At 41.1% G+C, this 27,470-nt stretch overlaps 1 protein-coding gene across 3 annotated transcripts in view; it reads left to right on the forward strand.

Moving 5' to 3' along the window:
* Nucleotides 1-2,159: 2,159 nt before the first annotated feature.
* The window catches only part of npas3 (neuronal PAS domain protein 3), a 250,733-nt gene continuing 225,422 nt past the window's right edge, over nt 2,160-27,470 (forward strand). Inside the window, exon 1 of one of the 3 annotated variants that reach the window (XM_088354313.1) lies at nt 2,160-2,592. In XM_088354313.1, the coding sequence (XP_088210439.1) occupies nt 2,426-2,592 (167 nt within the window). In that variant the 5' untranslated portion in view covers nt 2,160-2,425. Of the gene's footprint in view, nt 2,593-10,667; nt 11,165-27,470 lie in introns of those variants that run through there. The other 2 variants (XM_088354314.1, XM_088354315.1) reach the window with 2 other exon arrangements.

Genomic DNA, 27,470 nt, shown 5'->3' on the forward strand with positions numbered 1-27,470 from the left:
TCCAAACTTAGACATCTACTAGAAGTCTATTAGAGTCCAAACGTAATTGTCCAATAGACATTTACTCTAAACTTAGACATATATTAGACGTCTATTGGGCATCTAGTCTACGATTAAACATCTTTTATACCACTTTTAGACGTCTAATTTAAACTCGGACATGTATGTAAGATGTCTATTAGACATTTAGTATAAATTTAGACTGATAGTCTTATAAACGTAGTGTCACGGTTGCCATGGCGCCCAATTGGCCGCACCCGTGTGTGTCACGGTTGCCATGGTGCCCAATTGGCCCCGCCTGTGAGGTGCCAGCTGCGGCTCGTATAAAGATTGGATTTCTGTCTATATAAAGCTCAGCGCTCTCTTGCTTCGGTTGTCAGCCCGTCAAACGAACTTTATTGTTGTCCTGTTTAATTTTGGGTTCCAGTTTAGTTTCTGTCCTGTTTATTATTCTCTCCTGTTTTCGTTCCCGTCTAGTTTCTCCTGTTCATTTTCGATATCCTGATCCGTTATCCGTCCCGTCTGTCACTTCCTGTCCGGTATCGACCCCATCCGTCCGATATCAACTCTGGCGATTGGAATCGGTCTCGTCGGTCTCTGGCTTCCGGTCTTTCCACGCCAGACCGGCTTTCTAACGTGCATGACCATTTCCTGTAAAATAAAGGCTTGTGTGAGAACGTCACGCGATTGGGTCCTGTATCTGTTCAGGTTCTGACACTTAGATATCGAATCAATGATAATGGTTAAAAGTTAAACAGATTTTAAAATTCCTTTTTGTCATCTAGTATAAACTTAGCCATCTATTATATCTAGTCTAAGTATAAGATAATAGATGTATTTAAGGTTTTTACTTACTGTTGAAACACTTTATGACAAAAACCCACAGAACAAACTGTAAACACCCAAAACTCCAGCAAAGCACCTAGAGCAATCTGATTGGGTGAGCGCTAGGAATTGGGAAAGCTATAAACACAGCGCGCACCCTCCTTCTCCCCCTTGTAAATAAATACATTGGTATCCTGGTTTGCAGTCATTTCTGACATTTTTACAGAATAACTTTACTTGCACCTTGTTTTGAAAGCATTGTTTAGGACTCAGGTGTCAAACAGGCGGCCCGCGGGCCAGATCAGGCTCGCTAAGGGATCGAATCCGGCCCGTGAGACAAAACTCAGAGAAGCGCAAGAGAAAAACAAGCTGCAGGTTGAAATATGTCAACTTGATGTTGCCAAAGAAAGGTGCCCCGAACAAAGACAATTTACTTGTATTTCTTTCTCTCTCTCTCTCTCTTTCTCTCTTTCCCTCCCTCTTTTCCACCGCTTTTCTCCCACTCTCTGTCTCTGTCTCTTTCACTCTCTGCATCCCTCTTTTTCTTTTCCTTTGTTGCTCTTTGTCTCTTTCTCTCTTTTTAACTTCCTTTTTTCCTTTTCTCTCTTTTCTCTTTCTCTCTTCCTACCCTTCGCGCTTTCTTTTCTCTTTTCTCTCCTTCTGTCTTTCTATTTCTCTTTGGATTTCTTTCTTCCACTCCCTTTCTTTCCCCCTCTCTCACGATTTCTCTTTTCATCTCTTTTGTTTCTCACGCTCTGTCCCTCTCTCTCTTTTTCTTTCTTTGTCCCGTCCTCTCTCCTTTTCCCTCCCTCTTCCTCTTATTTCTTTATCCCTCTTTTTCTTTCTCTTTAATTTACTAGTCCGGCCCCCGACAGAATGTTTTTTCTATCGTGTGGCCCCCGACTTGACACCCCTGATATAGAGTGTTTAAATAGTGCTATGTAAAATACACACTGTAATAAAAATAGGGTAATATGCAAATGTGGGGGTGGGGTTTAATGTGGGCTTCTACTCTTCTGGGTGGAGTTAAAGAGCCTCATGGCATGAGGAAGAAACGATCCCCTCAGTCTGTCCGTGGAACAAGTCTTTTAAAATGACACTTAGCCATATTGCTGCTTTATGATGCAATCACGGCAGCTTTTCACAATAAAACAAAGGTTTGATTCCGGTCCACTCGTGCATGGAACGCGTCATCACCGAGCGCACCCACGGACACGCGTGCACGCCACATTCCTCCACAAGTGCGCGCGCACACCCGCGCTCAACCTATTGCTGCGCTGCAGAGCTCACGTGTACGCGCCCCCAGCCGGCAGTCGGACAGACCAGCGGCCACTCGGCGGGGAGGATGGCCGCGCACCAGCTGCCTCTCTCGGCTTGCGAAGCGGAGACGCGCCGGCCGGAGCGCCACACCCACGCGCGCGCAACTATCAATAAGAAGAAAAAGAACAGTTTATTTCTCTTCAATTAACTCACTTTTTTTTTTCTTGCACCGCTTGTTGCTTTTTTTGCCTCCCCCCTTCTCTTTTTTGGACCGGAACCATGATCCGGACTTCCGAAGGTTAAGAAGAAAAGAATCGAGGTTCTGTTCCAGACCGGCACCATGATTCGGATCTTCCCGGACTTCAGCGTGCAGGTGACGGCGTCGGGTGCCGGTGGAGGCGTCGGCGGAGGGACGGTGAGCGGAGCCCCGGTGGGTCGCATGCCGGTCCCGGGAGCGACCAACGGAAGCCCGCAGAGTGTGCAGGGACTTCCGGGATACCAGCAAAGGTACCAGGGGACCTGTGGCATGCAAAAGTAGAAATTTGTTATTCCATAATCCATTATCGCTGTCAGGCCGGGTGTCTCTTTTTGCTGTTCGGTCCACCAAAAAGTGAACGGTACTCGTCCGGCCGCGATCTATTATCCCTGATGGCTTATTGCACCCCTTTTTTCGCTATATTTTTTTCCTAAAATGATTTGCACTCGTGCTGCCACGATCCGTTATCCCCGATCTCATATCGCTGCCCACCGTCAAAGAGCACTTGTGTCAGGAGGCGAGTCGTTCTGGCTCAACTGAAATAAAATTCATAGAGTGTCCACAATCCTTTATCCCTGATTATCTATTGCTGAGAGCAGGAGGGAACCTATGGCTTTATTATTATTATGTTTTTCTAAAATGATTTGCACTCGTGCTGCCACGATCCGTTATCCCCGATCTCATATCGCTGCCCACCGTCAAAGAGCACTTGTGTCGGGAGGCGAGTCGATCTGGCTCAACTGAAATAAAATTCACAGAGTGTCCACAATCCTTTATCCCTGATTATCTATTGCTGAGAGCAGGAGGGAACCTATGGCTTTATTATTATTATGTTTTTCTAAAATGATTTGCACTCGTGCTGCCACGATCCGTTATCCCCGATCTCATATCGCTGCTCACCGTCAAAGAGCACTTGTGTCGGGAGGCGTGTTGTTCTGGCTTACTGAAATCAAATTCACAGAGTGTCCACAATCCTTTATCCCTGATTATCTATTGCTGAGAGCAGGAGGGAACCTATGGCTTTATTATTATTGTTATCTGGTTCAGGCCACATAACCGTGTTTTTGAGTTCCACCTGAAATGATACGCACTTTTTGGTTGCGATCCATTATCCCCATTATCTGGAGTTTTGGCGCTCCCTAGTGGCTCCCAGGCGCTTTTTCAAAATTGTGTGATAATAGAAAATATTATGGTTTCTGTTGGAGGAAAAAAATGACGTTTTCCGATGAACATTGATGTAGACAATAGCATTTCACGGATCCGTTTGCTTTGCTTTGTCCCAAGACACACCACTTCCTGTGGTGTGTCTTGGGACAAGTACGGCCTGGCGGCACCCATCCATTTCCTGGCCGTTTTTTTTTTATTTTGTTAATGGTTTGCTTCCCACATGATACAAATAGTACCGATTGCCATGGTTACCATTATAAGAAAAAGCTTCCTGTTTTGAACCAGATACAGCAACTTCATCATCTGGTCACCATTCTGGTCATACCACTGTTCAGAAATGTGCCGGACCTCAGCCTTGCTGGGCAGGGGCACGTGACAATACTCGAATTCGATCTTAAATCACTGGAGAAAATCAATTTTGTCGCAAAATTCTGAGTATCGCATCGTAAGATATGCATTGCATCCCCGGTAGCTCTCATATTTTTGTTGAAAAATAAGCTTTGATTTTGTGATTTATTGAATCTCTTTGACCAGTAGAGGGCTTTGCTTTTCATAGATTTTTGTATCTGTATTCAAATAATTTATGCCTTTAAATGAATAAATTACTAGACGTATGGACACAAATGGTTTATATACAATATGAGGCTTATATTAGGGTTGCAACAACCAATCGATGGAATTGATTACAAATATATGAAAAGCATTGGCAACTCATTAGATCATCGATTTATTGTATCAGGTGATACACGAGTCACTAAGTATGTTAAATCAATGCAAATAAGAGTGCACACAATTCTGTTGTGACGCTGAGAGTTGTAGTAACACTTTAGTCCGACAGAGGGCGCCAAAACCGTTTTGATATAAAATGATATTTTACCTTTTTCATTATTTCTAATACAAAATAAATAAATAAATATAAAATTCCAAGCAAAAATGACATGAAAATGTCAACTTTTTTTTAGTGTTTGACTGTTTCATCGTGAAACAAAGTTAACCATTTTCAAGGGAACACAAAGTGCTGCAGAATTACAAAGAAGAAAATCAGAAAATAATGAAGTAAAATAATAATAATGTTTACCTCTATCCTTTTTTTGTTATAGTCAAGTTAATTGAAAAAATACTTGTATTTTTTTTATATATCATATAATATTCTGTTATTTAGAGGACTATTTTTTTATCCTTCCAAAAGATTTGAATGAAGAGAGGGAAATTAAAAAGGCTTTTAAGTAATCCGATTCATCGAAAAAATAATCAACCGATACATAGATTATAAAAATAATTGTTATAAAGCTTTTGATTATTAGCTTCTCCAGAAATATATGTTTTTGGGTTGGCTCATTCAACATTTCTCTATATAGGCCAGGGTGGGGAGGGATGTCGGTTCGTGTCTCTTTTCACTTGACTCTTCCCTGACGAGCCCCCCCTTCAGTCCCCTCGCTGAGGACTCCAGGATCCCTGTTTGGGACTCTGAGCTCCCTCAGCTCCTTTACTTCTTTGGCCGTCTCTTGTGCTCACAGTGTGAATGATTGCTCGGTGGTCTCGCACAGTGGGTTGTTTTTTTCTAATCATCGCACGCGGCGGGGACCCTGGCGCACACAAACACAGATACAAAAACACCTTCAGGTATTCCCTAGACAAGTGGCTCTCTGATGAAGTGTAACAGCTTTGAGGAAGGAGGGGGGGGGACATCAATCAGGGACGGACCCCCGCCCGGGTCCTCCGAGGGGAGGCCGCCGTTATTTAAATGCGCCGACCGGGGAGGATTTGCGCTTCCGAGCCTCCCGGGGAAGCTTCCGTCTGACGGGAACTTGAACCAATCTGGGGGCTGGTGACCTGAAAGACCCCCTCCCTTACCCGTAACACCCCCCCTCTGAACTCGCTTCCTACCCTCCAACAACAGCCCGTTTGTTCCGAGATTGATGCGCATTGGAGCGCCTCCTCCTAACCTCAACGTAGTTGCCCGGCTGGACAATGCCATAAGGTGGCGATAGTGTTCCATTTTTGGGGTGAATTAGAGGCTTTATAATTCTCATCTCATGTCATTAGCTGCACCGCTTATCCTCAGTAGGGTCGCGGGGGTGTTGGAGCCCATCCCAGCAATCATCGGGCAGTGGGCAGGGGACACCCTAAACTGGTTGCCAGCCAATCGCAGGGCACACAGGGACAGACAACCCGCTCGCTCGTTCACACCTAGGGACAATTTCAAACAGTTGATCCCTCTGAAATGCATGTCTTTGGAATGTGGGAGGAAACCCACTCAATCACAGGGAGAACATACAAACTCCGTACAGGAAGTCCGGTAGCTGGATTTGAACCCACACAGGAGGTTCCCGAGACCTTAGAACTGTGCCGCACACGCGCTAACCGAGTGTTAAAGAAAAAGAAGAAAAGGAGAGGGAAAGAGAGAGAGTGAGAAAGAAAGAGAGGGAGAGAAAGACAGAAAAAAAGAGAGAAAGATAGAGAGAGTTTTCAAGAAAAAAGAAGAGAGAGACAAAGAGAGAACATGAGAGCGTTTTAGAAAAATAGAGAGAAAGAGAGAGACAGAGAAAGAGAGACACTTTAAGAAAAAGAGAAAATAAGAGAAACAAAGAATGGGAGAAAGAGAGACAGAGAAAACGGGAAGAAAGAGAGAGAGAGAAAGAGAGCGCACAGGAAATCCGGTAGCTGGATTTGAACCCACACAGAAGGTTCCCAAGACCTTAGAACTGTGCCGCACACGCCCTAACCACTGCGCCGCCGTGCTGCCCGCTTTATAATTTTGTCATGAATAACTCCCAGGCAAGATTTTGGCTTCTGTGCATTTTTATAATTTTCTGATGTTACTTTGCCCAGATAATGTCACAAGCCAGAAACGGAGACAGGACCCAATGGCGTTCGTTTAACTCAGTTTGATTGAAAAAGAGAGCAGTGCTTGCTTCCAAGATCCGATGATCGTTGGACAGGGGTAGCTGATGGCAGGAACGCGGAAGTGGCACTTCCGTAAGAGCGAGGATAATCGTGGGTGGCAGGAAAGCTGGTCGATAGCCGGGACGGGGGAGCAAGGGCGGTAACGAGTCCGGAAAAGAGGTCGGCAACAGGTATCAGGCAGGAAACAGGGCGAAACAGGTCGATGGCCGGGACGGAGGAACAGGGCAGAATTGGGTCCGGAAACAGGTCGGCAACAGGTATCAGGCAGGAGAAAACAGGGCAGGATGATGTCGGAAGTACAAAAGCTTGCCTAGCAGAGAGCATAGGTTCACAGACGGTCTGACAGAAAAAAGGTCGGCAACAAGTATCAGGATTGGCCGGTCCAAATTGTCCCTAGGTGTGAATGAGCGAGCGAGTTGTCAGTCCCTGTGTGCCCTGCGATTGGCTGGCAACCGGTTCAGGGTGTCCCCTGCCCACTGCCCGATGATTGCTGGGATGGGCTCCAGCACCCCCGCGACCCTACTGAGGATAAGCGGTGCAGCTGATGAGATGAGATGAGATGAGATAAAGTACAAACATTTAAAAAATCAAATAAAAAAATATATATGTCATAGTTTTACAAAATAATAAACAAAAAAAAGGTATAGACTCAAAATAATTTTACAAATAATTATAATATTACCTCCCAGAAAATATTTACCAAAAATGAAAGAACTCAAGAATAAATACAAAATTAAAAACAAATACATTTGAATAAAAAACACTTAAACAATTAGCAAAACAAAAACAATAATTGAAAATAAATAATAATAATAAAGTTTTTCCTAAATAAAAAAAAAGGTTCAGGCTTTACTTGCCCAAGACAAACCGCAGGAAATGGTACCCCTACAACCCTAGTGCTTTAGGGATCCAACCAACCAACCAACCAACCAACCAACCAACCAACCAACCAACCAACCAACCAATTAACCAACTATCCAACTATCTAATCAACCAACTGACCAACTGACCAACTGACCAACTAACCAACTATATAACTAACCAACCAACCATCTAACCAACTAACAAACTAACCAACCATCTAAACAATTAACCAACCAACTAACTAACTAAATAACTTACTAACCAACTATATAAACAACCAACTAACCAATTATCTAACCCACCAACCAACCATCTAACCATCAAACCATCTAACCAACCAACCACCCAACCAACCAACCAACTAACCAACCATTCAACAAACTAACCAATTAACCAACCAACCAACCAACCAACTAACCAACTATCCAACTATCCAACTATCCAACTATCTAATCAACCAACTGACCAACTATATAACTAACCAACCAACCATCTAACCAACTAACAAACTAACCAACCATCTAAACAATTAACCAACCAACTAACTAACTAAATAACTTACTAACCAACTATACAAACAACCAACTAACCAATTATCTAACCCACCAACCAACCATCTAACCATCTAACCATCTAACCAACCAACCAACCAACCAACTAACCAACCATTCAACAAACTAACCAACTAACCAACCATTCAACAAACTAACCAACTAACCAACCATTCAACAAACTAACCAATTAACCAACCAACCAACCAACCAACCAACCAACCAACCAACCAACCAACCAACCATCTATATATCTGTACTCAAAAGAAAAGTAATGCATAATTGATTCCAGCAGCGTCAACTCGCTCATCAGCTCGATACCAGCTTAGGCAAAACGACGTTTTCAATGAGACGGTTTCCCCCAGGGAGTCGTCCACGCCATCGGTCACGCGGACGTCCCTCCGCGCCGATAGCGGGCGGCTTTCGACGAAAACCTCTCGGCCCTCAAATCCCTGGGCGGCCATTCGGGAGTCCCGACTATCCCCGGATCGTTTTCAGCGTAGCACTAAAAATTTGGCTCCGTCCAATCGGTTCGATTCATTTCTCGTTTTGTGGCGCTTTCTGAGGACTAATAAGCCTTTGACCTTGAGAGGTCGTCGATTGGGGTCATCTCGCGTCAAGCTAGGCGACGCTAACCGACGCTCAATCGTCTTTTTGTTTTGTTTCAACAGTAATTGACACGAAAACAGTCGTTTGAATGAATGAATGGAAGGCCTTTATTGTCCTCATAGGTAAACAAGGTAAACATTAAGGGTGGGGGGGATCGATACAAATGTCGATATTATCGATACTGAGCAATTATGATACGACATAAATTCAAACTTTCAAATTGAATCCAACTACTGAACTTATTTCGACGAGACACTCACAAAGTAAAGTGAGTTGTATTTATTTTTCTCTCTTTTTCTCTTTCACACTCTGTTTTCCTTGAAAACTCTTTTTTCTCTCTTTCGCCCTCCCTCTCTCTTTCTTGCTCTTTATGGATCTCTCTTTTTTCTTTTTCATAGTCTCTCTCGCTCTTTTTGTCTTTTCTTCCTCTTGTTGTTTTTCATGTTTTCTCTCTGTCTCAGTGTCTCACTTTTGCTTTTCTTCCTTTTGCTTTCTCTGTCTTTCCCTTTTTCTATCGTTCTCCTTTTTAAATTCTCTTTCTTTCTTACTCTTTTCCACTAGCGCTCTTTCTCTCGCTCTTTCGTCCCGTTTTCTTTGTCTCTCTTTCTCCCATTCTTTGTTTCTCTTATTTTCTTTTTTTCTTAAAGTGTCTCTCTTTCTCTGTCCCTCTCTTTCTTTCTTATTTCTCTCCTATCTCTCTCTCTCTCTTTTTCTTTAACACTCTCATGTTCTCTCTTTGTCTCTCTCTCTTCTTTTTTCTTCAAAACTCTCTCTATCTTTCTTTTTTTCTGTCCTTCTTTCCCAATCTCTCTCTCTCTTTCCCTCTCTCTCTCTCTTCTTTTTTCTTTAACACTCTCTCTCTTTTTCTGTCTTTCTCCCCCTCTTTTCCTTGCCACTCTCTCTCTATCCCCCCCTCTCTCTCTTCTTTAACACTCTATCTTTTTTTCTCTTTTTCTGTTTTTCTCTCCCTCTTTCTTTCCCACTCTCTCTCTCTTTCCCCCTCTCTCTCTATCTTCTTTTTTTCTTTAACACTCTCTCTATATTTCTCTCTCCTTCTCTGTCTTTCTATCCCTCTCTTTATTCCCACTCTCTCTCTCTCTTCTTTTTTTCTTTAACTCTCCCTCTATATTTATCTCTCTTTTTCTGTCTTTCTCTCCCTCTCTTTCTTTCCCACTCTCTCTCTCTTCTTTTTTTCTTTAATTCTCTCTATCTTTCTCTCTCTTTTTCTGTCTTTCTCTCCCTTTCTTTACCACTCTCTCTCTCTTTCCCTCTCTCTCTCTCTCTATCATCTTTTTTGCTTTAACACTCTATCTTTTGCTCTCTTTTTCTGTCTTTCTCTCCCTCTCTTTATTCCCACTCTCTCTCTCTCTCTCTCTCCTTTTTTTTAACTCTCTCTCTATATTTATCTCTCTTGTTCTGTCTTTCTCTCCCTCTCTTTCCCACTCTCTCTCTCTCTCTCTCGTCTTTTTTGCTTTAACACTCTATCTTTCTCTCCCTTTTTCTGTCTTTCTCTCCCTCTTTCTTTCCCACTCTATCTCTCTTTCTCTCTCTCTCTATCGTCTTTTTTGCTTTAACACTCTATCTTTCGCTCTCTTTTTCTGTCTTTCTCTCCCTCTCTTTCCCACTCTCTCTCACTCTTTCCCTCTCTCTCTTCTTTTTTTCTTTAACTCTCTCTCTATCTTTCTCTCCCTTTTTCTGTCTTTCTCTCCGTCTCTTTCCTTCCCACTCTCTCTCTCTTTCCCTCTCTCTCTAATCTCTCAACCACCCCCTGTGAGAATGTTTTTTTCTACCATTTGGCTGCTGAGTTCAAATAAGTCTGACATCTCTGACCTAGAGAGATTTGCTTCTTTTTTTGATATAATAAATTTATGGTGGCCCGAATAAATTATCGAACGAGCCATATCTAGCCCGCGGGCTTTATAGTTGACAGGTATTTTGCAGTATTTTTAATTTTTTGAACAACAAATGACACAAAAACAAGCGCACCCAAATAGATTTCTTTTTTTTTATTATCAGGCTTTTTTGGGAGCGTTTCATTTTCCATCAGCCAACAGGTCCACAACCACGCAGGAACTTTATGACGGGTGCGCGTGCGCGTGCGCTTTACAAGGTAGTTTTGCCCCAAATCGCCCCTCCCCTCCCGCCCCCCTCTTCCTCGCACGCCCCCACCTTGCGCTGACATTGGATGCAACCTGTAAGACGCGACCGGGGGGGAATTCAATCAACACGCGCGCGGAAGTGCGTGGAGTCGGTCGCGCGCACGCACGAGACGAGCGGCGTGTTTGCTTCACGCAGGATAATTCCACGCAGCCCTCGTTTGAGGACGCCGGTGAGGGAGGGGGGGGTCACTCGCCGCTCTCCACCGGCGTGTCATCCTCTTGAGGAGTTTTTTTTTCGATTCCACGCGTGGGGAGGAGTGGAAGCAAGCTTCGGATCTCTTCGGTGGAGGATCGGATCGACGGAGGTGTTTCCCCCCCGGTCCTCCCCTCCCTCGCTCGGCATGCAACCCGCCGAGAGACGTCCCCCCTTCCGAAGAAGCTGACGAGCGCGTGCACGCGTGGACATGGCTTTGTCTCGCGTGGCCGTGACGCATTGGCGCGGCTGCCGACGCCTCGCTGAAGAAGACTGAAATCCCCCCCCCATCCACACTCCTCCAGTGACCCCCCCTCCTGAATATGGCGCCCACCAAGGCCAGCATCCAGCACGAGCACGCGCGCACACAACGGTAAAGCGAGCGTGCGTGCGTGTGTGTGTGTGATTGGAGAGCAACAGTGTGGCGTGAGATGGCGTGCGCGCGTTTTTTTCGAGGGAATGTTGGAGTGCGCGTGCTTGTGCGTCCGCATGAAGTTTTATGACACGTGAAGGCAACAGCGGGTCACGTGGGTGAGGTTGAGCCTCGTTCATTGGTTGCTTAGGAAAATGTTTTTGTTTGTATTTGTTGTCTTAGGTTTTTTTATTGATTGACGGTTTTTTGGTCGATTTTTGTTTTAATTTTGGAGACTTGTAACTTATTCCAGGAAACAAATGGAGCCTTTTTTAAGTTTTTTTTTAAATTCTTGCGATTATTTTGGTCCAATTTCAATCGTTTTATCTTGTTTTATTTTGAAAAGTATCCCGAACCCCCTTCCCCTTTTGACTCCCAAACTCATTCTTTTTTTGTAATATTGACTGCTGTTTTTTTCTTATTTGTTATTGTTTTATTTTGAAATCTCGCAGCTGCGTTGCAAATAGATTCCCAAGTCCCTTCCCCTTTTCTGTCCTAAGATCATTTAAAAAAAATATTCTATCTTGGTTTTTGTGGTCCGATTTCGGTTCTGTTTTTCTTTTATTTTGAAAACTCGCAACTTACTTCATTAGAGAATCCCATACCCCCTTCCCCTTTTGACTCGTAAACTCATTACTTTTTTGCAATATTGACTGCTGTTTTTTCTTATTTGTTATTGTTTTATTTTGAAATCTTGCTGAGTTGCAAATAGATTCCCAAGTCCCAAGATCATTTTTTAAGAATATTCTCTGTCGGTTTTTGTGGTCCGATTTCGGTTCTATTTTTCTTTTATTTTGAAAACTTCGTAACCTATTTCAGAAGACAAAGCCCCCCCCTTATTTCCTCCTAGACTTGTTATATTTTTCAATAATGTGTGATGTTTTGTGTGGTCCAATTTCAACGGTTTTATTTTATTTTGAAAACCCTCAACTAAGTTCACTAGACAAATATAGCTTCCTAAGCCCCTCCCCCTCTTGGGGTCCCACGGCGGCGCAGTGGTTAGCGCTTGTGCGGCACAGTTCATGTCATGGGAACCTGTCGTGGGTTCAAATCCAGCTCCAGACTTCCTGTGCGGAGTTTGTATGTTCTCCCCGTGCTTGCGTGGGTTTCCTCCGGGCACCCCGTTTTCCTCCCACATTCCAAAGACATCCATTTCAGGTGGATTGGCCGGTCCAAATTGTCCCTAGGTGTGAATGGGCGAGCGAGTTGTCTGTCCCTGTGTGCCCTGCGATTGGCTGGCAACCAGTTCAGGGTGTCCCCTGCCCACTGCCCAGAGATGGCTGGGATGGGCTCCAGCCCCCCCGCGACCCTAAGGAGGATAAGCGGTACGGCTGATGAGATGAGATGAGACTATTGATATCTTTAAATATTTCAAGTACCACTTGTTCGGTCGCTTGTTTCAAAACGTTTTTGTGGCAATGTGATTTTTATCTTTCAAGTAAAAAAATCGAATAATTTTAATCATTATACGGTTAAAATAAATGAATCTTACTATTTATATGCATCTTACCCCAAATATGTGTAAAGTTACAGTCCCTGAAATTAATCAAGCATCAGAGTCACAAAAGCTTGCCTAGCAGAAAGCATAGGTTTGCAGACGGTCTGACAGAAAAAAGGTTGGCAACAAGTATCAGGCAGGAAACGGAGCAAAACAGGTCATTTTGGATCATTTATTTATTAAATTCACTGTAAATGTACATGTTATCTTGAAAGGAAATTTAATAAAAGAAAAGGAAATGGAGAACAACAGGCTGAATAAGTGTACTAAAGAACATGCTTACCAAAGCTTTACTCCCAAATCACGAAACCCAACAAAATTTTTGACTTCAGTGTCATTTTTACCAGTAAACAACTCCTTCAACTCTGGATAAGCCGCTTTCTTCTTCCGGTTCGAAAAATGTCCACCCACCATAGGGTAATGATCATCACAGGCCTAGAGCGCCCTCTGGTGGTTTAGTGTGAAAATAACATGTGAAGTGATATACAGTTGGAACTTTTAACCACTAGGGTTGTAGGGGCTCCATTTCCTGTGGTGTGTCTTGGGCAAGTACAGCCTGGTGGCACCCATCCCTCTCCAGGCCAACATACCGGGAGAGTTAACTGTGGTGTTTGCTGTTTACTTTCCACCGCTAACCGTTTCACCGGATGCTAACGTTAGCATAGCGCTAAATCTCCTGCCCGCTGCTATCAATAAACAGCAGCTTGCACACCCCAACGGAGCTTTATCGTCGACGGCGACTTTAATCGGGCATGTTTATGGACTGTACTCCCAAATCCGTTCAATATGTGGACTGAGCAATTCGGGAAAAACACTGGACTATGTGTAATGTAAGTTCAAACATCAAACATTCCGGTTGTATCCACCAACTCTGTTTGTCCCTAGGCGAATTTGATTTACAGCACCGGTCATACAAATTTAACACTCATCGATATATTAATTAAGGAATGACCTACAGTATATGGGTTTTTCCGGGCCGATACTGATTATTAGTATTAAAAGGAGGCCGATAACCGATATTTGGAGCCGATATTCAATTGCTGTAAAACCTTGTAAATTGGCGTTATCATTTTTTTAAATAATTCAAAATAAGACAAAGATTTCATGTTATATATTCAAACAGAACTTTAGTCATTATCTGAAACCTTTTAAAGTAAATACATTAGAATTCCAACACAACTAACATGGCTAACGATTACCTAACCCCCCCCAAAAAACAGTGCAGGAAATAAAATGAAGCTGAGCAGAAACTTGTTTAAAGTTAGGCTACAGAAAACCCCTCATTTTTGATTTTCCAATACATAAATCGAAAATTGTATTTATCCAACACGTCTTAAATGACTTAAAACAAAAAGTATAACAAGCAACGGAAATTTTAACAGAGCTGGCAGATTGAAAAATGTGGGCTCTCCTGTTTTAGACTCAGATTGATGAACTAATGTTATGATAAGAGCTAATAGATCAGTCTCCACCCGAACGTGCTGACCTAGAACAAGATAACTACACTTTTTACACTATCTTTTAATCGCACACACACTTTTCTACCGCTGACTTTTTAAAATGTCAATATTATCAGCGGCTTTGACTCACAGGCTCGAAAAGCGCTATATAAATGCAGACCATTTACCGGCATGTCGGCACTCAGGAGTTAGCTGTGCAAACTTTGTTTACTCTGCTTATTTGTCCTGCTTCAGTTGCAAGTGAGACAGAAGGCAGGAGAGAGGGAGAGAGGCTGAGCTGTATCTGAGCCTGAATAATTGTCCTGTCGGAAAAATCCAAATGCAGACACCGATATTCGTCAAATTCCCAAATAACGACCCATCCAGATGATCGGCCCACTCGATAATCGGTAGACCTTTAATAATAATGTGTTGATAATTTCATATATAAGTTTCCCTGGAGTATAAGTCGCACCCCTGGCCAAACGATGAAAGAAATGCCACTTATAGTCTGGAAATTTTATTTTGGTGTGTTTGTTTTTATTTTTCCAGATTAGTGATGAAACCAGAATTGGGCAGGAACTTTCAATTCAATATAAAAAAAAAGAAAAAAATCTATTGTCAGGAAATTTCACCCTCTGCATTCAAACATTTGGCTCAAGTTTTTGTTGGCGAATAGTTGTTGTTTTTCCTCATTTCATGTTCCAAAAAAAAACCCAAAAAGACGCTCAGTGTTTTGGATTTGGAATTTATTCCCCCAGGAAATTCCCAGCATGATCATTTTATCATCAAAACGCCGGCAGGTCTGTCTGTTTTTGTGTGTGTGTGTATTGTGTTCATTTGGGTTTATGCACAATTGTGCGTGTGAACGTGCATTTGTGTTTATTAACAATTGTGTGTGCACAAGCATTCGTGTTTATTCACAATTGTGTGTGCACAAGCATTCGTGTTTATTCACAATTGTGTGTGTACAAGCGTTCGTGTTTATTAACAATTGTGTGTGCACAAGCATTCGTGTTTATTAACAATTGTGTGTGCACAAGCATTCGTGTTTATTCACAATTGTGTGTGCACAAGCATTCGTGTTTATTAACAATTGTGTGTGCACAAGCATTCGTGTTTATTAACAATTGTGTGTGCACAAGCATTCGTGTTTATTAACAATTGTGTGTGCACAAGCATTCGTGTTTATTAACAATTGTGTGTGCACAAGCATTCGTGTTTATTAACAATTGTGTGTGCACAAGCATTCGTGTTTATTAACAATTGTGTGTGCACAAGCATTCGTGTTTATTCACAATTGTGTGTGCACAAGCATTCGTGTTTATTCACAATTGTGTGTGCACAAGCATTCGTGTTTATTCACAATTGTGTGTGCACAAGCATTCGTGTTTATTAACAATTGTGTGTGCACAAGCATTCGTGTTTATTAACAATTGTGTGTGCACAAGCATTCGTGTTTATTAACAATTGTGTGTGCACAAGCATTCGTGTTTATTAACAATTGTGTGTGCACAAGCATTCGTGTTTATTAACAATTGTGTGTGCACAAGCATTCGTGTTTATTCACAATTGTGTGTGCACAAGCATTCGTGTTTATTCACAATTGTGTGTGCACAAGCATTCGTGTTTATTCACAATTGTGTGTGCACAAGCATTCGTGTTTATTCACAATTGTGTGTGCACAAGCATTCGTGTTTATGCACAATTGTGTGTGCACAAGCATTCGTGTTTATGCACAATTGTGTGTGCACAAGCATTCGTGTTTATTCACAATTGTGTGTGTGCACAAGCATTCGTGTTTATTCACAATTGTGTGTGTGCACAAGCATTCGTGTTTATTCACAATTGTGTGTGCACAAGCATTCGTGTTTATGCACAATTGTGTGTGTGCACAAGAATTTGTGTTAAGACATAATTGGGTGTCGACAAGCATTTGTGTTAATGCACAATTGTGTGTGTGTGTGTGTGCACGAGCATTCGTGTTTATGCACAATTGTGTGTGCACGAGCATTTGTGTTTAGGCATGTTTGTGTGAGTGTGTGTGTGTGTGTGTGTGCGTGTGTGTGTGCACGAGCATTTGTGTTAATGCACAATTTTGAGTGCACAAGCATTCGTGTTCATGCACAATCGTGTGTGCACGAGCATTTGAGTTTATGCACGATAGTATGTGTGCACGTGCATTCGTGTTTGTGCCCAATAGTGTATGAGTCTAAAATCATCTGAAGCGTGCGCATCTTGGATTGAAAAATGGCTTTTCTCCATAGAGAAAGGTGGAACGTTGACAAAGACTTGTTGAATAATGTCTGTGGTCTTATGGGAGGAGTGGAAGGCACCCGGATGGAGATCGGGTTCCAAACCATTAACTCATTTTATTGGGAAAATAACACCAACGGGGTTCAACAAAACTACAGTACAATGCTAGTATAACATGCTAGCACATGTTGACTGTTACTGCTCACCTTGCACAATGTTGACTATTTTTTTGCACTATGATGACTATTTTTGCACCAAAAGCATAATTGCACAAACCCTCACGATACCAAACTGTATTACGATACCAACTGTGTGTAACATCCTACATGCCGACATTTCTTGTGTAAATATTGTGTAAACTATAACTATAACCTTATCCTCCTTGTTTTATAACCTTATCTTCTCTGTTCCTTTATCTTCTTGGCTTTTTTTTACCTCACCGTGAATGTGTGAAACTGGAGTGTCACGCCCAATTTCGTTGTCACAAGATGTTAACCCATTTTGTAACAATGACAATAAAGGTATATTCTATTCTATTCTAAAGAGTAACGGCAAAGCTTCCCGAATGAAACAAAAAGTAGAGGTTCAACAATGAGTTGGTCACTTTTTTTAATCATCAATTTAATCGTCAACTTTTATCTAAATTGATTCATACTTTTTGGTTTTTGAATCCAATCCATTTAACCAACACGTTTTGTTCATAGAATTAAGCTCAACGTCAGTAATTTAATTGTTTAATTTAATTGTTTTTATGACATATTTTGTGACACATTTTTGATCAAACCAGAAGGCAAATAACCCCTTTTTGAAATGCCTTCCAAATTTTCTCCCAAGTTGTGCCAGTCCCCTCAAAATGGCCGCCGCGTCTGCCTGTAATTCATCTTTTAATTTTTGCCGTCGGCATTCATCCGTCTTGCCTGCCCCTCGGCCGCCCCCCTTTACCGCCGCCGTCCAATCACACGTGCCATCTGCTCTGCCCCCCCCCAATTCCAAGCACCAGCCACTTTCCTGCGAGCTGCTGCTAGCGTAGCGAGCGAGCGAAGATCCATTTCTGGAGGCGTTTGAGCCCCGATAGGCATCTGGAGGAGAACAAATTAATTTCCAGGTAGCGAGCGAGACGGGGAGTCGCCCCACCGGGGTTGGGAACACCAGGAAGATGGCGATGAAGGGGCAGGACCAATGTTCTCTCTAATTTTCCTTACGGGTCTGAGCGTTCACACAAAGTCGGTGAGCAACGCTTGAAACAACAGTGAGCAACCATAATCCCAAGTGTGGCAAGATCATTCATTATCAAACATGTCCAAAACTTGACATCAAGTTACATTTTGCTGCAAAATAATTTTTCTCTTTTGAATGAATTGACTCATGTACTATTGCAAAGGTTGTACGGCCTACAAACGTCGTTTGTTCTTACAATTCTTTCACAAGATATCCATTTCTTTTTATTTCCTGACATATTTTGTCGCATAATATTTACATTTTTGGGGGCTTATTTAGTCGGTTGTAAGATACAGAACTGTACTTAATCACATTTTTTGGTGGAAGTACAATGTTGGCAACAAGATTCACTTGATAGAATTGGAAATGTTTTGAATGCAACACAACACACTTTTTCTTCTTTTTTCCGTGTTTTTTTTCTAATTTTTAAAATGATTCCTTTAAGAAAATCTCATTGTGTTTATTTTTTTCCGAGCTGTTACTTTTTTATTTTTGTTCTCTATTTACCTTTTTCCTACATTTCTCTCTTTTCTTTTTTTCTGGCTTTTTTCTGAATTTTTCCTTCTTTTTTCTCTTACTTTTGTTTCTTTTTTTCTCAGCTTTTTACTACTTTTTCATTTTGGTATTTTTTTCTTTTTTGTTTTATTCCCCCCTTCCTTTAAGTCATTTTGTGCATAATTCTACATAATATTTGGTTATGTTGGGATGAAAGAAGCAAAAACAACCCGAAGAGCCGTTTAGGACCCGAACGAGCCGGTTCTCGTCAAACTCTACTAACTTTACTCAACTTCGTTCTACTTCGTCTCGACTTCAAAATACCGCATTTAGGACACAACGTCGGGGGAACCCGTGTATTTTGACCTTCATGCACTGTAACTTTGACTTGAGTCGCTTCTTAATGAGTCATTTTGAGCCCTGATTTTTGTGCGCTGGCTCGATTTTCTTGTGCGCTGAGAATGTACGAGCAGTGCGCAATTGCGCACACGCGCAGCTTAGAGGGAACAATGGGCAGGACCAAATCGCATATTAACGCCGCTTCCTGTAGCTAGACATTTTTTAAATGTAGCTCCACTTTTAGTAGAAGTTGTACATTCGTTTTTGGTACCCTTTTTGAGCACAGTCTTGTTTTTGTGACACTTAAATTTCCAAGACTAGATCATCTAAGACTGGGGTTAAGAACCCTTTGACCCAAAGAGCCATAAAAGCAAAATATTGTGATTGGTTTTCTAAGAGAGAGAGAGAGAGAGACGTACCATATATTTAAATCAAAATTTTCAGCGCATTTTATGTCACTGTGTTTTGTTAGATTATTTGATAAAATTGATGAAATAAAAATAATAATGCTTGTGTCCCATATCAACAAACTACTCAAACTTCATTTTACCCTTCATTTTTTTCATAAGTAACAGTTTCAAAACAAGGTGCAATTAGAGTTCTTAGGTAAAAATGTCACAAAATACTGCAAACAAGGATACTGCTGATTTACTTTCAATACAGACAGCACTGGGTTGACATAAGTGTGCTGTGTGCATAGCTCCACCCACCCTTACCGCTCACCCAATCCAATTGATCTGTGTGCTTGGCTGGCATTTCTGGCTGATTACAGTTTTTCTGTGGGTTTTTAAACATAAAGTGTCTCAAGAGAGAACCTAAATCATTTAATGAGCTTCCATATAGAGGATTCCTTAGCAACATACAGCCTAAACAGTGTCTGTCGATGGTCTCCTTACGATGAGGCACAGTTTTGGGCATTCCAACATTGGGGATTTTGATATACCACTCCTATTCAGACTGACCAATCAGGTTATCGATAATAGCAACAAGCAATAACAGGAGAACCAAAAACGAATATTAAAGAAAAATAGCTCAATGTTGATGAGGTGCTGTGATTTTAAGTGGATCAAGTCATCGGTTATATCAATACCAAGTTCTGATAAGAGTAGGGATTTATTTATTTATTTATTTTAATTTTCTTTACTTAAATAATCCAAACAAAAACAACAAAAAACATATTACACAATGTATCAAACTCATTTAATTTTTTATTTGAAATATTAAAAAAACAAATATTTTAAAAAATACAATACAACAGCATTTATGATAATTCCTGTTTTTTCATTTTTAATGAAATAATGAATAAAAACTAAATTGAAGGTTTTTAAAAATAATAATAAAAAAGAGTAATAAATGAAAAAACATACAACAAAAAGTATAATCATTTTTAAAATAATGAAAACAAATTTAAAAAATCAAAATGTTTTGTTATATTTCTTTGAAAATAGAAAAAAATACTCTATTTAAAATTAGCATGTACAGTATATAGTATACAGTGAATAGGCAGCACGGCGGCGCAGTGGTTAGCGCTTGTGCGGCACAGTTCATGTCATGGGAACCTGTAAAGGGTTCAAATCCAGCTCCAGACCTTCTGTGCGGAGTTTGTATGTTCTCCCCGTGCTCCCACGTTCCAAAAACATGCATTTCAGGTGAATTGGCCGGTCCAAATTGTCCCTAGGTGTGAATGAGCGAATGAGTTGTCTGTCCCTGTGTGCCCTGCGATTGGCTGGCAACCAGTTCAGGGTGTCCCCTGCCCGGAGATTGCTGGGATGGGCTCCAGCCCCCCCAGCGACCCTAATGAGGATAAGCAGTGTAGCTGATGTGTGATGAGATATACAGTATAATCCTTCCTGATGAGATCAGATAATATCGGTATGGCTGCACGGTATCGATGGTGGATCAATTGTATCGGGAAAACACTAAATAGGACCGATACTAAAATATGAGTCAAGTGTCACTGTTGATAAGCAAAACGTCTCTGGTGAAACCCAAAGAAGTAGTGGAGATTCCTAAGGCCACAATAAAAAGAAAATTAAAATAGAAAAAAATGCTAATACAGTACTTTCTCACATTTTGGGGGTTAAAAAAAAAAACATTATCCTCCTTCATTCCTTCAGCATCTTCCATTCTCTCCATCCTTCCACTTCCCTTGTGGTCCTGCTCATCTTCTCTCGGTTCTTCCTTCTCGGAGTGTTTGTGTGAGTGCGCGATAGTGACAAAGTGTGCGAGGGTTGTTGGAGCTGCTGAGTGTGCAGCCTTAGCAAGCGCTAATATCTACCTGTCCTTGAAAACACTCTTCAATTACGCCTCGGACGCCTTTAACACGGCCGCCCCGCTCCCAAGACACACACACACATATTTGAGGGGATTTTGTACTCTCACTTCAGATTGTTGTTTCGACACTATGTAAAAATCCCTCGGTAATGGAAGTAAATGGGGACTGGAACCCCCTGTGATATAGGAAAATCCACAAATAAGCTAACCCTATTTTTAAATGGGTTCCATCAGCCCCTACTTGCAGCCATAGTAGATCAGGGATAATGGATCTCAGTCCCGCTCGTGCTGTTCATGATACGTGGGAAAAAAACGAAGGAAAGAACTGCCACACATGACACACATCTGCTCTATCGGCCGCCACTCTCAGCAATAGTTTACTAGAGATAATGGATCGCAGCCAAACTGGTGCGGTTAGTCAGGCGGGCTCCAATGGCACACTTCAGCAGCCCCGTACAATGATTAAATGCGCTCTGCAGGCCCCCACCTCTAAGCAATAGTCGACTGGTGATAATGGATTGCTGCTTCAACGGTGCATTGCATTTAGAACAGCACGCCTCCTGAATAAACTGCATGTCAACGTTACAGCAATATGGGATTGGAGACAATGGATTGCGGCCACACGATTACAGTTAATTTTAGGTGGAAATGACAGCAAAAACGGGCCGCCAGGCCCCTAAACACATGAGCTCTACCAGTCCACACTTGCAGCAATATGCAAGCAGGGATAATGGATCGTGGCCTCACAAGTGCATTTCGTTTTAGGTGGAAATAATGGGGAAAAAAAAGCCACCATACATTTGTTCTCTCGTCCCCTGCTCTCAGCAATAGTTTACTAGAGATAATGGATTGCGGCCCAATTGGTGCGGGTTATTTCAGGCGGGCCACAACGGCACACTTTAGCAGCCCCATACAATTATAAAACTCGCTCTGCAGGCCCCCTTCTCTCAGCAATAGTCGACTGGTGATAATGGATTGCTGCTTCAACCGTGCATTTCATTTAGGTGAGCGAGAACAGCACGCCTCTTGAACACAGTGCATGTCAACGTCACAGCAATATGGGATTGGGGACAATGGATTGCGGCCACGTGATTACAGTTTATTTTAGGTGGAAATGACATCAAAAACTAGCTGCCAGGCCCCAAACACAAATGAGCTCTACCAGTCCACACTTGCAGCAATATGCAATCAGGGACAATGGATTGCAGCCACACAATTGCAGTTAATTTTAGGTGGAAATGACAGCAAAAACGGGCCGCCAGGCCCCTAAACACACATGAGCTCTACCAGTCCACACTTGCAGCAATATGCAATCAGGAACAATGGATTGCGGCCACACGATTACAGTTTATTTTAGGTGGAAATTACATCAAAAACGAGCCGCCAGACCCCAAATCCAAATGAGCTCTACCAGTCCACACTTGCAGCAATATGCAATCAGGGATAATGGATCGTGGCCTCAAAAGTGCATTTCGTTTCAGGTGGATATTATGGGGAAAAAAACAGCCACCAAACATTTGCGCTCTCGTCCCCTGCTCTCAGCAATAGTTTACTGGAGATAATGAATCACGGACTAAATAGTGCAGTTGATTTTTGACGGGCCACTTTAGCAGTGATAATTAGTATCGGTATACGCAGTGACTGAACTGGAACTGATAATATTTTGATGAATTATTTTATGTTCAGTAGTGAGTTCCTTTGGCTTTTCTTAATTATATGCCAGGATACATATCGTAATATCAGCTTTAGATATCGGTTATTGACCACTAACAGTTAGTATCGTATCAGTAGTTTCTGAATTGGGACAGATAATTATTGGATTCATTTTATGTATAATTTTGGGTTGTCTGATTTTTTTTTTTTAACTATATGCCAACATTTTTTACTCTAAGTAAAACTGAATATTAGCTTGAAATATTGGTTATTGACCATTAACAGTTGGTATCGGTATCGGTAGTTACTGAACTGAAACAGATAATAATTTGATGATTGATAACATGCTCAGTTTTGGGTTTTCTGGATTTTCTTAACTAAATGCCAGAATTTTTTACTCGAAGTAAAACTGAATATTAGCTTGAACTATTGGTTATTGACCACTAACACTTGGTATCGGTATTGGTAGTTTCTGAACTGAAACAGATAATAATTTAATGATTGATAACTTGTTCAGTTTTGGGTTTTCTGGGTTTTCTTAACTATATGCCAGCATTTTTTACTCCAAGTGAAACGGAATATCAGCTTTAAATATCGGTTATTGACCACTAACAGTTGGTATCGGTATCGGTAGTTTCTGAACTGAAACAGATAATTATTTGATGATTGATTTTATGTCCAGTTCTGGGGTTTTGGGGGTTTCTTAACCATATGCCGCCATTTTTTTACTCAAGTCAAACGGAATATCAGGTTTCAATATCAGTTATTGACCACTAATAGTTGGTATCAGTATTGGTAGTTTCTGAACTGAAACAGATAATAATTTGATGATTGATAAGTTGTTCAGTTTTGGGTTTTCTGGGTTTTCTTAACTATATGCCAGCATTTTTTACTCCAAGTGAAACGGAATATCAGCTTTAAATATCGGTTATTGACCACTAACAGTTGGTATCGGTATCGGTAGTTTCTGAACTGAAACAGATAATTATTTGATGATTGATTTTATGTCCAGTTCTGGGGTTTCTGGGGTTTCTTAACCATATGCCGCCATTTTTTTACTCAAGTCAAACGGAATATCAGGTTTCAATATCAGTTATTGACCACTAATAGTTGGTATCAGTATCGGTAGTTTCTGAACTGAAACAGATAATAATTTGATGATTGATAACTTGTTCAGTTTTGGGTTTTCCGGGTTTTCTTAACTATATGCCAGCATTTTTTACTCCAAGTGAAACGGAATATCAGCTTTAAATATCGGTTATTGACCACTAACAGTTGGTATCGGTATCGGTAGTTTCTGAACTGAAACAGATAATTATTTGATGATTGATTTTATGTCCAGTTCTGGGGTTTCTGGGGTTTCTTAACCATATGCCGCCATTTTTTTACTCAAGTCAAACGGAATATCAGGTTTCAATATCAGTTATTGACCACTAATAGTTGGTATCAGTATCGGTAGTTTCTGAACTGAAACAGATAATAATTTGATGATTGATAACTTGTTCAGTTTTGGGTTTTCCGGGTTTTCTTAACTATATGCCAGCATTTTTTACTCCAAGTGAAACGGAATATCAGCTTTAAATATCGGTTATTGACCACTAACAGTTGGTATCAGTATCGGTAGTTTCTGAACTGAAACAGATAATTATTTGATGATTGATTTTATGTCCAGTTCTGGGGTTTCTGGGGTTTCTTAACCATATGCCGCCATTTTTTTACTCAAGTCAAACGGAATATCAGGTTTCAATATCAGTTATTGACCACTAATAGTTGGTATCAGTATCGGTAGTTTCTGAACTGAAACAGATAATAATTTGATGATTGATAACTTGTTCAGTTTTGGGTTTTCCGGGTTTTCTTAACTATATGCCAGCATTTTTTACTCCAAGTGAAACGGAATATCAGCTTTAAATATCGGTTATTGACCACTAACAGTTGGTATCGGTATCGGTAGTTTCTGAACTGAAACAGATAATTATTTGATGATTGATTTTATGTCCAGTTCTGGGGTTTCTGGGGTTTCTTAACCATATGCCGCCATTTTTTTACTCAAGTCAAACGGAATATCAGGTTTCAATATCAGTTATTGACCACTAATAGTTGGTATCAGTATCGGTAGTTTCTGAACTGAAACAGATAATAATTTGATGATTGATAACTTGTTCAGTTTTGGGTTTTCCGGGTTTTCTTAACTATATGCCAGCATTTTTTACTCCAAGTGAAACGGAATATCAGCTTTAAATATCGGTTATTGACCACTAACAGTTGGTATCGGTATCGGTAGTTTCTGAACTGAAACAGATAATTATTTGATGATTGATTTTATGTCCAGTTCTGGGGTTTCTTAACCATATGCCGCCATTTTTTTACTCAAGTCAAACGGAATATCAGGTTTCAATATCAGTTATTGACCACTAATAGTTGGTATCAGTATCGGTAGTTTCTGAACTGAAACAGATAATAATTTGATGATTGATAACTTGTTCAGTTTTGGGTTTTCCGGGTTTTCTTAACTATATGCCAGCATTTTTTACTCCAAGTGAAACGGAATATCAGCTTTAAATATCGGTTATTGACCACTAACAGTTGGTATCGGTATCGGTAGTTTCTGAACTGAAACAGATAATTATTTGATGATTGATTTTATGTCCAGTTCTGGGGTTTCTGGGGTTTCTTAACCATATGCCGCCATTTTTTTACTCAAGTCAAACGGAATATCAGGTTTCAATATCAGTTATTGACCACTAATAGTTGGTATCAGTATCGGTAGTTTCTGAACTGAAACAGATAATAATTTGATGATTGATAACTTGTTCAGTTTTGGGTTTTCCGGGTTTTCTTAACTATATGCCAGCATTTTTTACTCCAAGTGAAACGGAATATCAGCTTTAAATATCGGTTATTGACCACTAACAGTTGGTATCGGTATCGGTAGTTTCTGAACTGAAACAGATAATTATTTGATGATTGATTTTATGTCCAGTTCTGGGGTTTCTGGGGTTTCTTAACCATATGCCGCCATTTTTTTACTCAAGTCAAACGGAATATCAGGTTTCAATATCAGTTATTGACCACTAATAGTTGGTATCAGTATCGGTAGTTTCTGAACTGAAACAGATAATAATTTGATGATTGATAACTTGTTCAGTTTTGGGTTTTCCGGGTTTTCTTAACTATATGCCAGCATTTTTTACTCCAAGTGAAACGGAATATCAGCTTTAAATATCGGTTATTGACCACTAACAGTTGGTATCGGTATCGGTAGTTTCTGAACTGAAACAGATAATTATTTGATGATTGATTTTATGTCCAGTTCTGGGGTTTCTGGGGTTTCTTAACCATATGCCGCCATTTTTTTACTCAAGTCAAACGGAATATCAGGTTTCAATATCAGTTATTGACCACTAATAGTTGGTATCAGTATCGGTAGTTTCTGAACTGAAACAGATAATAAATTGATGATTGATAACATGTTCAGTTTTGGGTTTTCCGGGTTTTCTTTACAATATGCCAGCATTTTTTTACTCCAAGTAAAACTGAATATTATCTTGAAATATTGGTTATCGACCACTAAAAGTTGGTATCGGTATCGGTAGTTTCTGAACTATTACAGACAAGTATTTTGGGCTGAAAAACCATTTTTTTCTCGCTAGTGTCCACTCTAGAAACTCAGAAACAGTATCTTGAATAATCCGTATAGGATTTTCTGGTTTCCACGCGTCCCCAAAGAATTTCGTACGATTGACCGAAGAAGAAAGCGGCCATTTTGTTTTGGACAGACTCCAAGTTTGTTGTCCTTGCCAGATGTCGCCCGGCGCTAACCCGAGTTTCCACCGCACGCGCACTCGCCTTAAGTGTTTGTTTTTTGTGCGGGTGACCTTATCGGCAAAGCGCACCCCCCGCCCCAAAAACTTTGAAGTTATCGAGTGTCGCGGCGTTGGCATTTGAACTCTGCAGCCTCCAAATTACCAAGGTGACACTTGTGGCATTTAGCGCAAAACGACCAGGAGAAAAACACACAAACACGGAGGTAAACACGCGCACAGGCGCCATCGTAAACTTTTGCAAAGGTTAAATGGTTTAAGGTAAAATGAGTCGAGTGAAATGTTGTAGCGCTTGAGCTAGCCTCACAACTTTAGCCGAGGAAACGGACGTGTGTTGGATTAGCTTAGCGGGGTTAGCACAGACTTCTCTAACTTTAAATATGATTTATTATCGCTTATGTGCAATTAAAGCTAGGTAAACCATTTGTTAACATTCAAATGCTATCCCTGCTAGCCTAGCGTAGTCTACCTTGGTTGATTGTTAGCTTCGGAAGGACGCTATCCTAGCGGAAATGGAGGGAGCACTTGTCTAGCTGGACCGTTTTTATTTTGATGAAATGAAATGCTAAATTTAGCCTAGCATAGTCCAGCCGCGTTGAGTGTTAAATCGGGGGACGCTAGCTTAGCATTGGCGCAGACGGAGACAGCAACTGTCCAGCTGAACTTTTTTTCTGGAGGAAATTAAAAGCTAGCCTAGTTAGCCTAGCACTGTCCAGTCGCATTGAGGGTTAGCTCAGGGAGGATGCTAGCTTAGCTTATCTTTGAATTTTTGTAGATGTAGGGAGCAACAGTCTGAATGCGCTGCTTTTGTTTTGATGAAATGCTAGCCCAGGTAACCCAACATATTCTAGGTTTCTAGTAGCTGAACCCTTTTTATTTTGACGGAATGAATTGCTAGCCTAACATCGTCCAACCTTGTTGAGTGTTAGCCTAGAAAGGATGCTAGCTTAGAGAGAGAGAGCATAGATAGAGGGAGAAACTGTCTAGCTGAACTATTTTTATTTTGAGAGAATTAAATGCTATCCAACTCAGCCTAGCATAGACTAGCCTTATTGAGTTTTAGCTTCGAAAGAATGCTAGCCTTGCATTAGTGCAGATAGAGCCACTGTCTTGCTGAAGCCTTTTTGTTTTGATTAAATTAAATGATAGCCGGGTTAGCTTAGCTTATTTTCTACCTGAGTGTTAGCCTATGGATGCTAGCCTAGTATTAGCGCAGACGGAAGAAGCAAATATCTAGCTGAACCCTTTAATATTTTGATAAAATTGAATGC

The sequence above is a fragment of the Urocampus carinirostris genome, chromosome 15 (genome assembly GCF_059441175.1).
Source record: "Urocampus carinirostris isolate Australia breed hairy pipefish chromosome 15, RoL_Ucar_1.0, whole genome shotgun sequence".
Classification (NCBI taxonomy): domain Eukaryota; kingdom Metazoa; phylum Chordata; class Actinopteri; order Syngnathiformes; family Syngnathidae; genus Urocampus; species Urocampus carinirostris.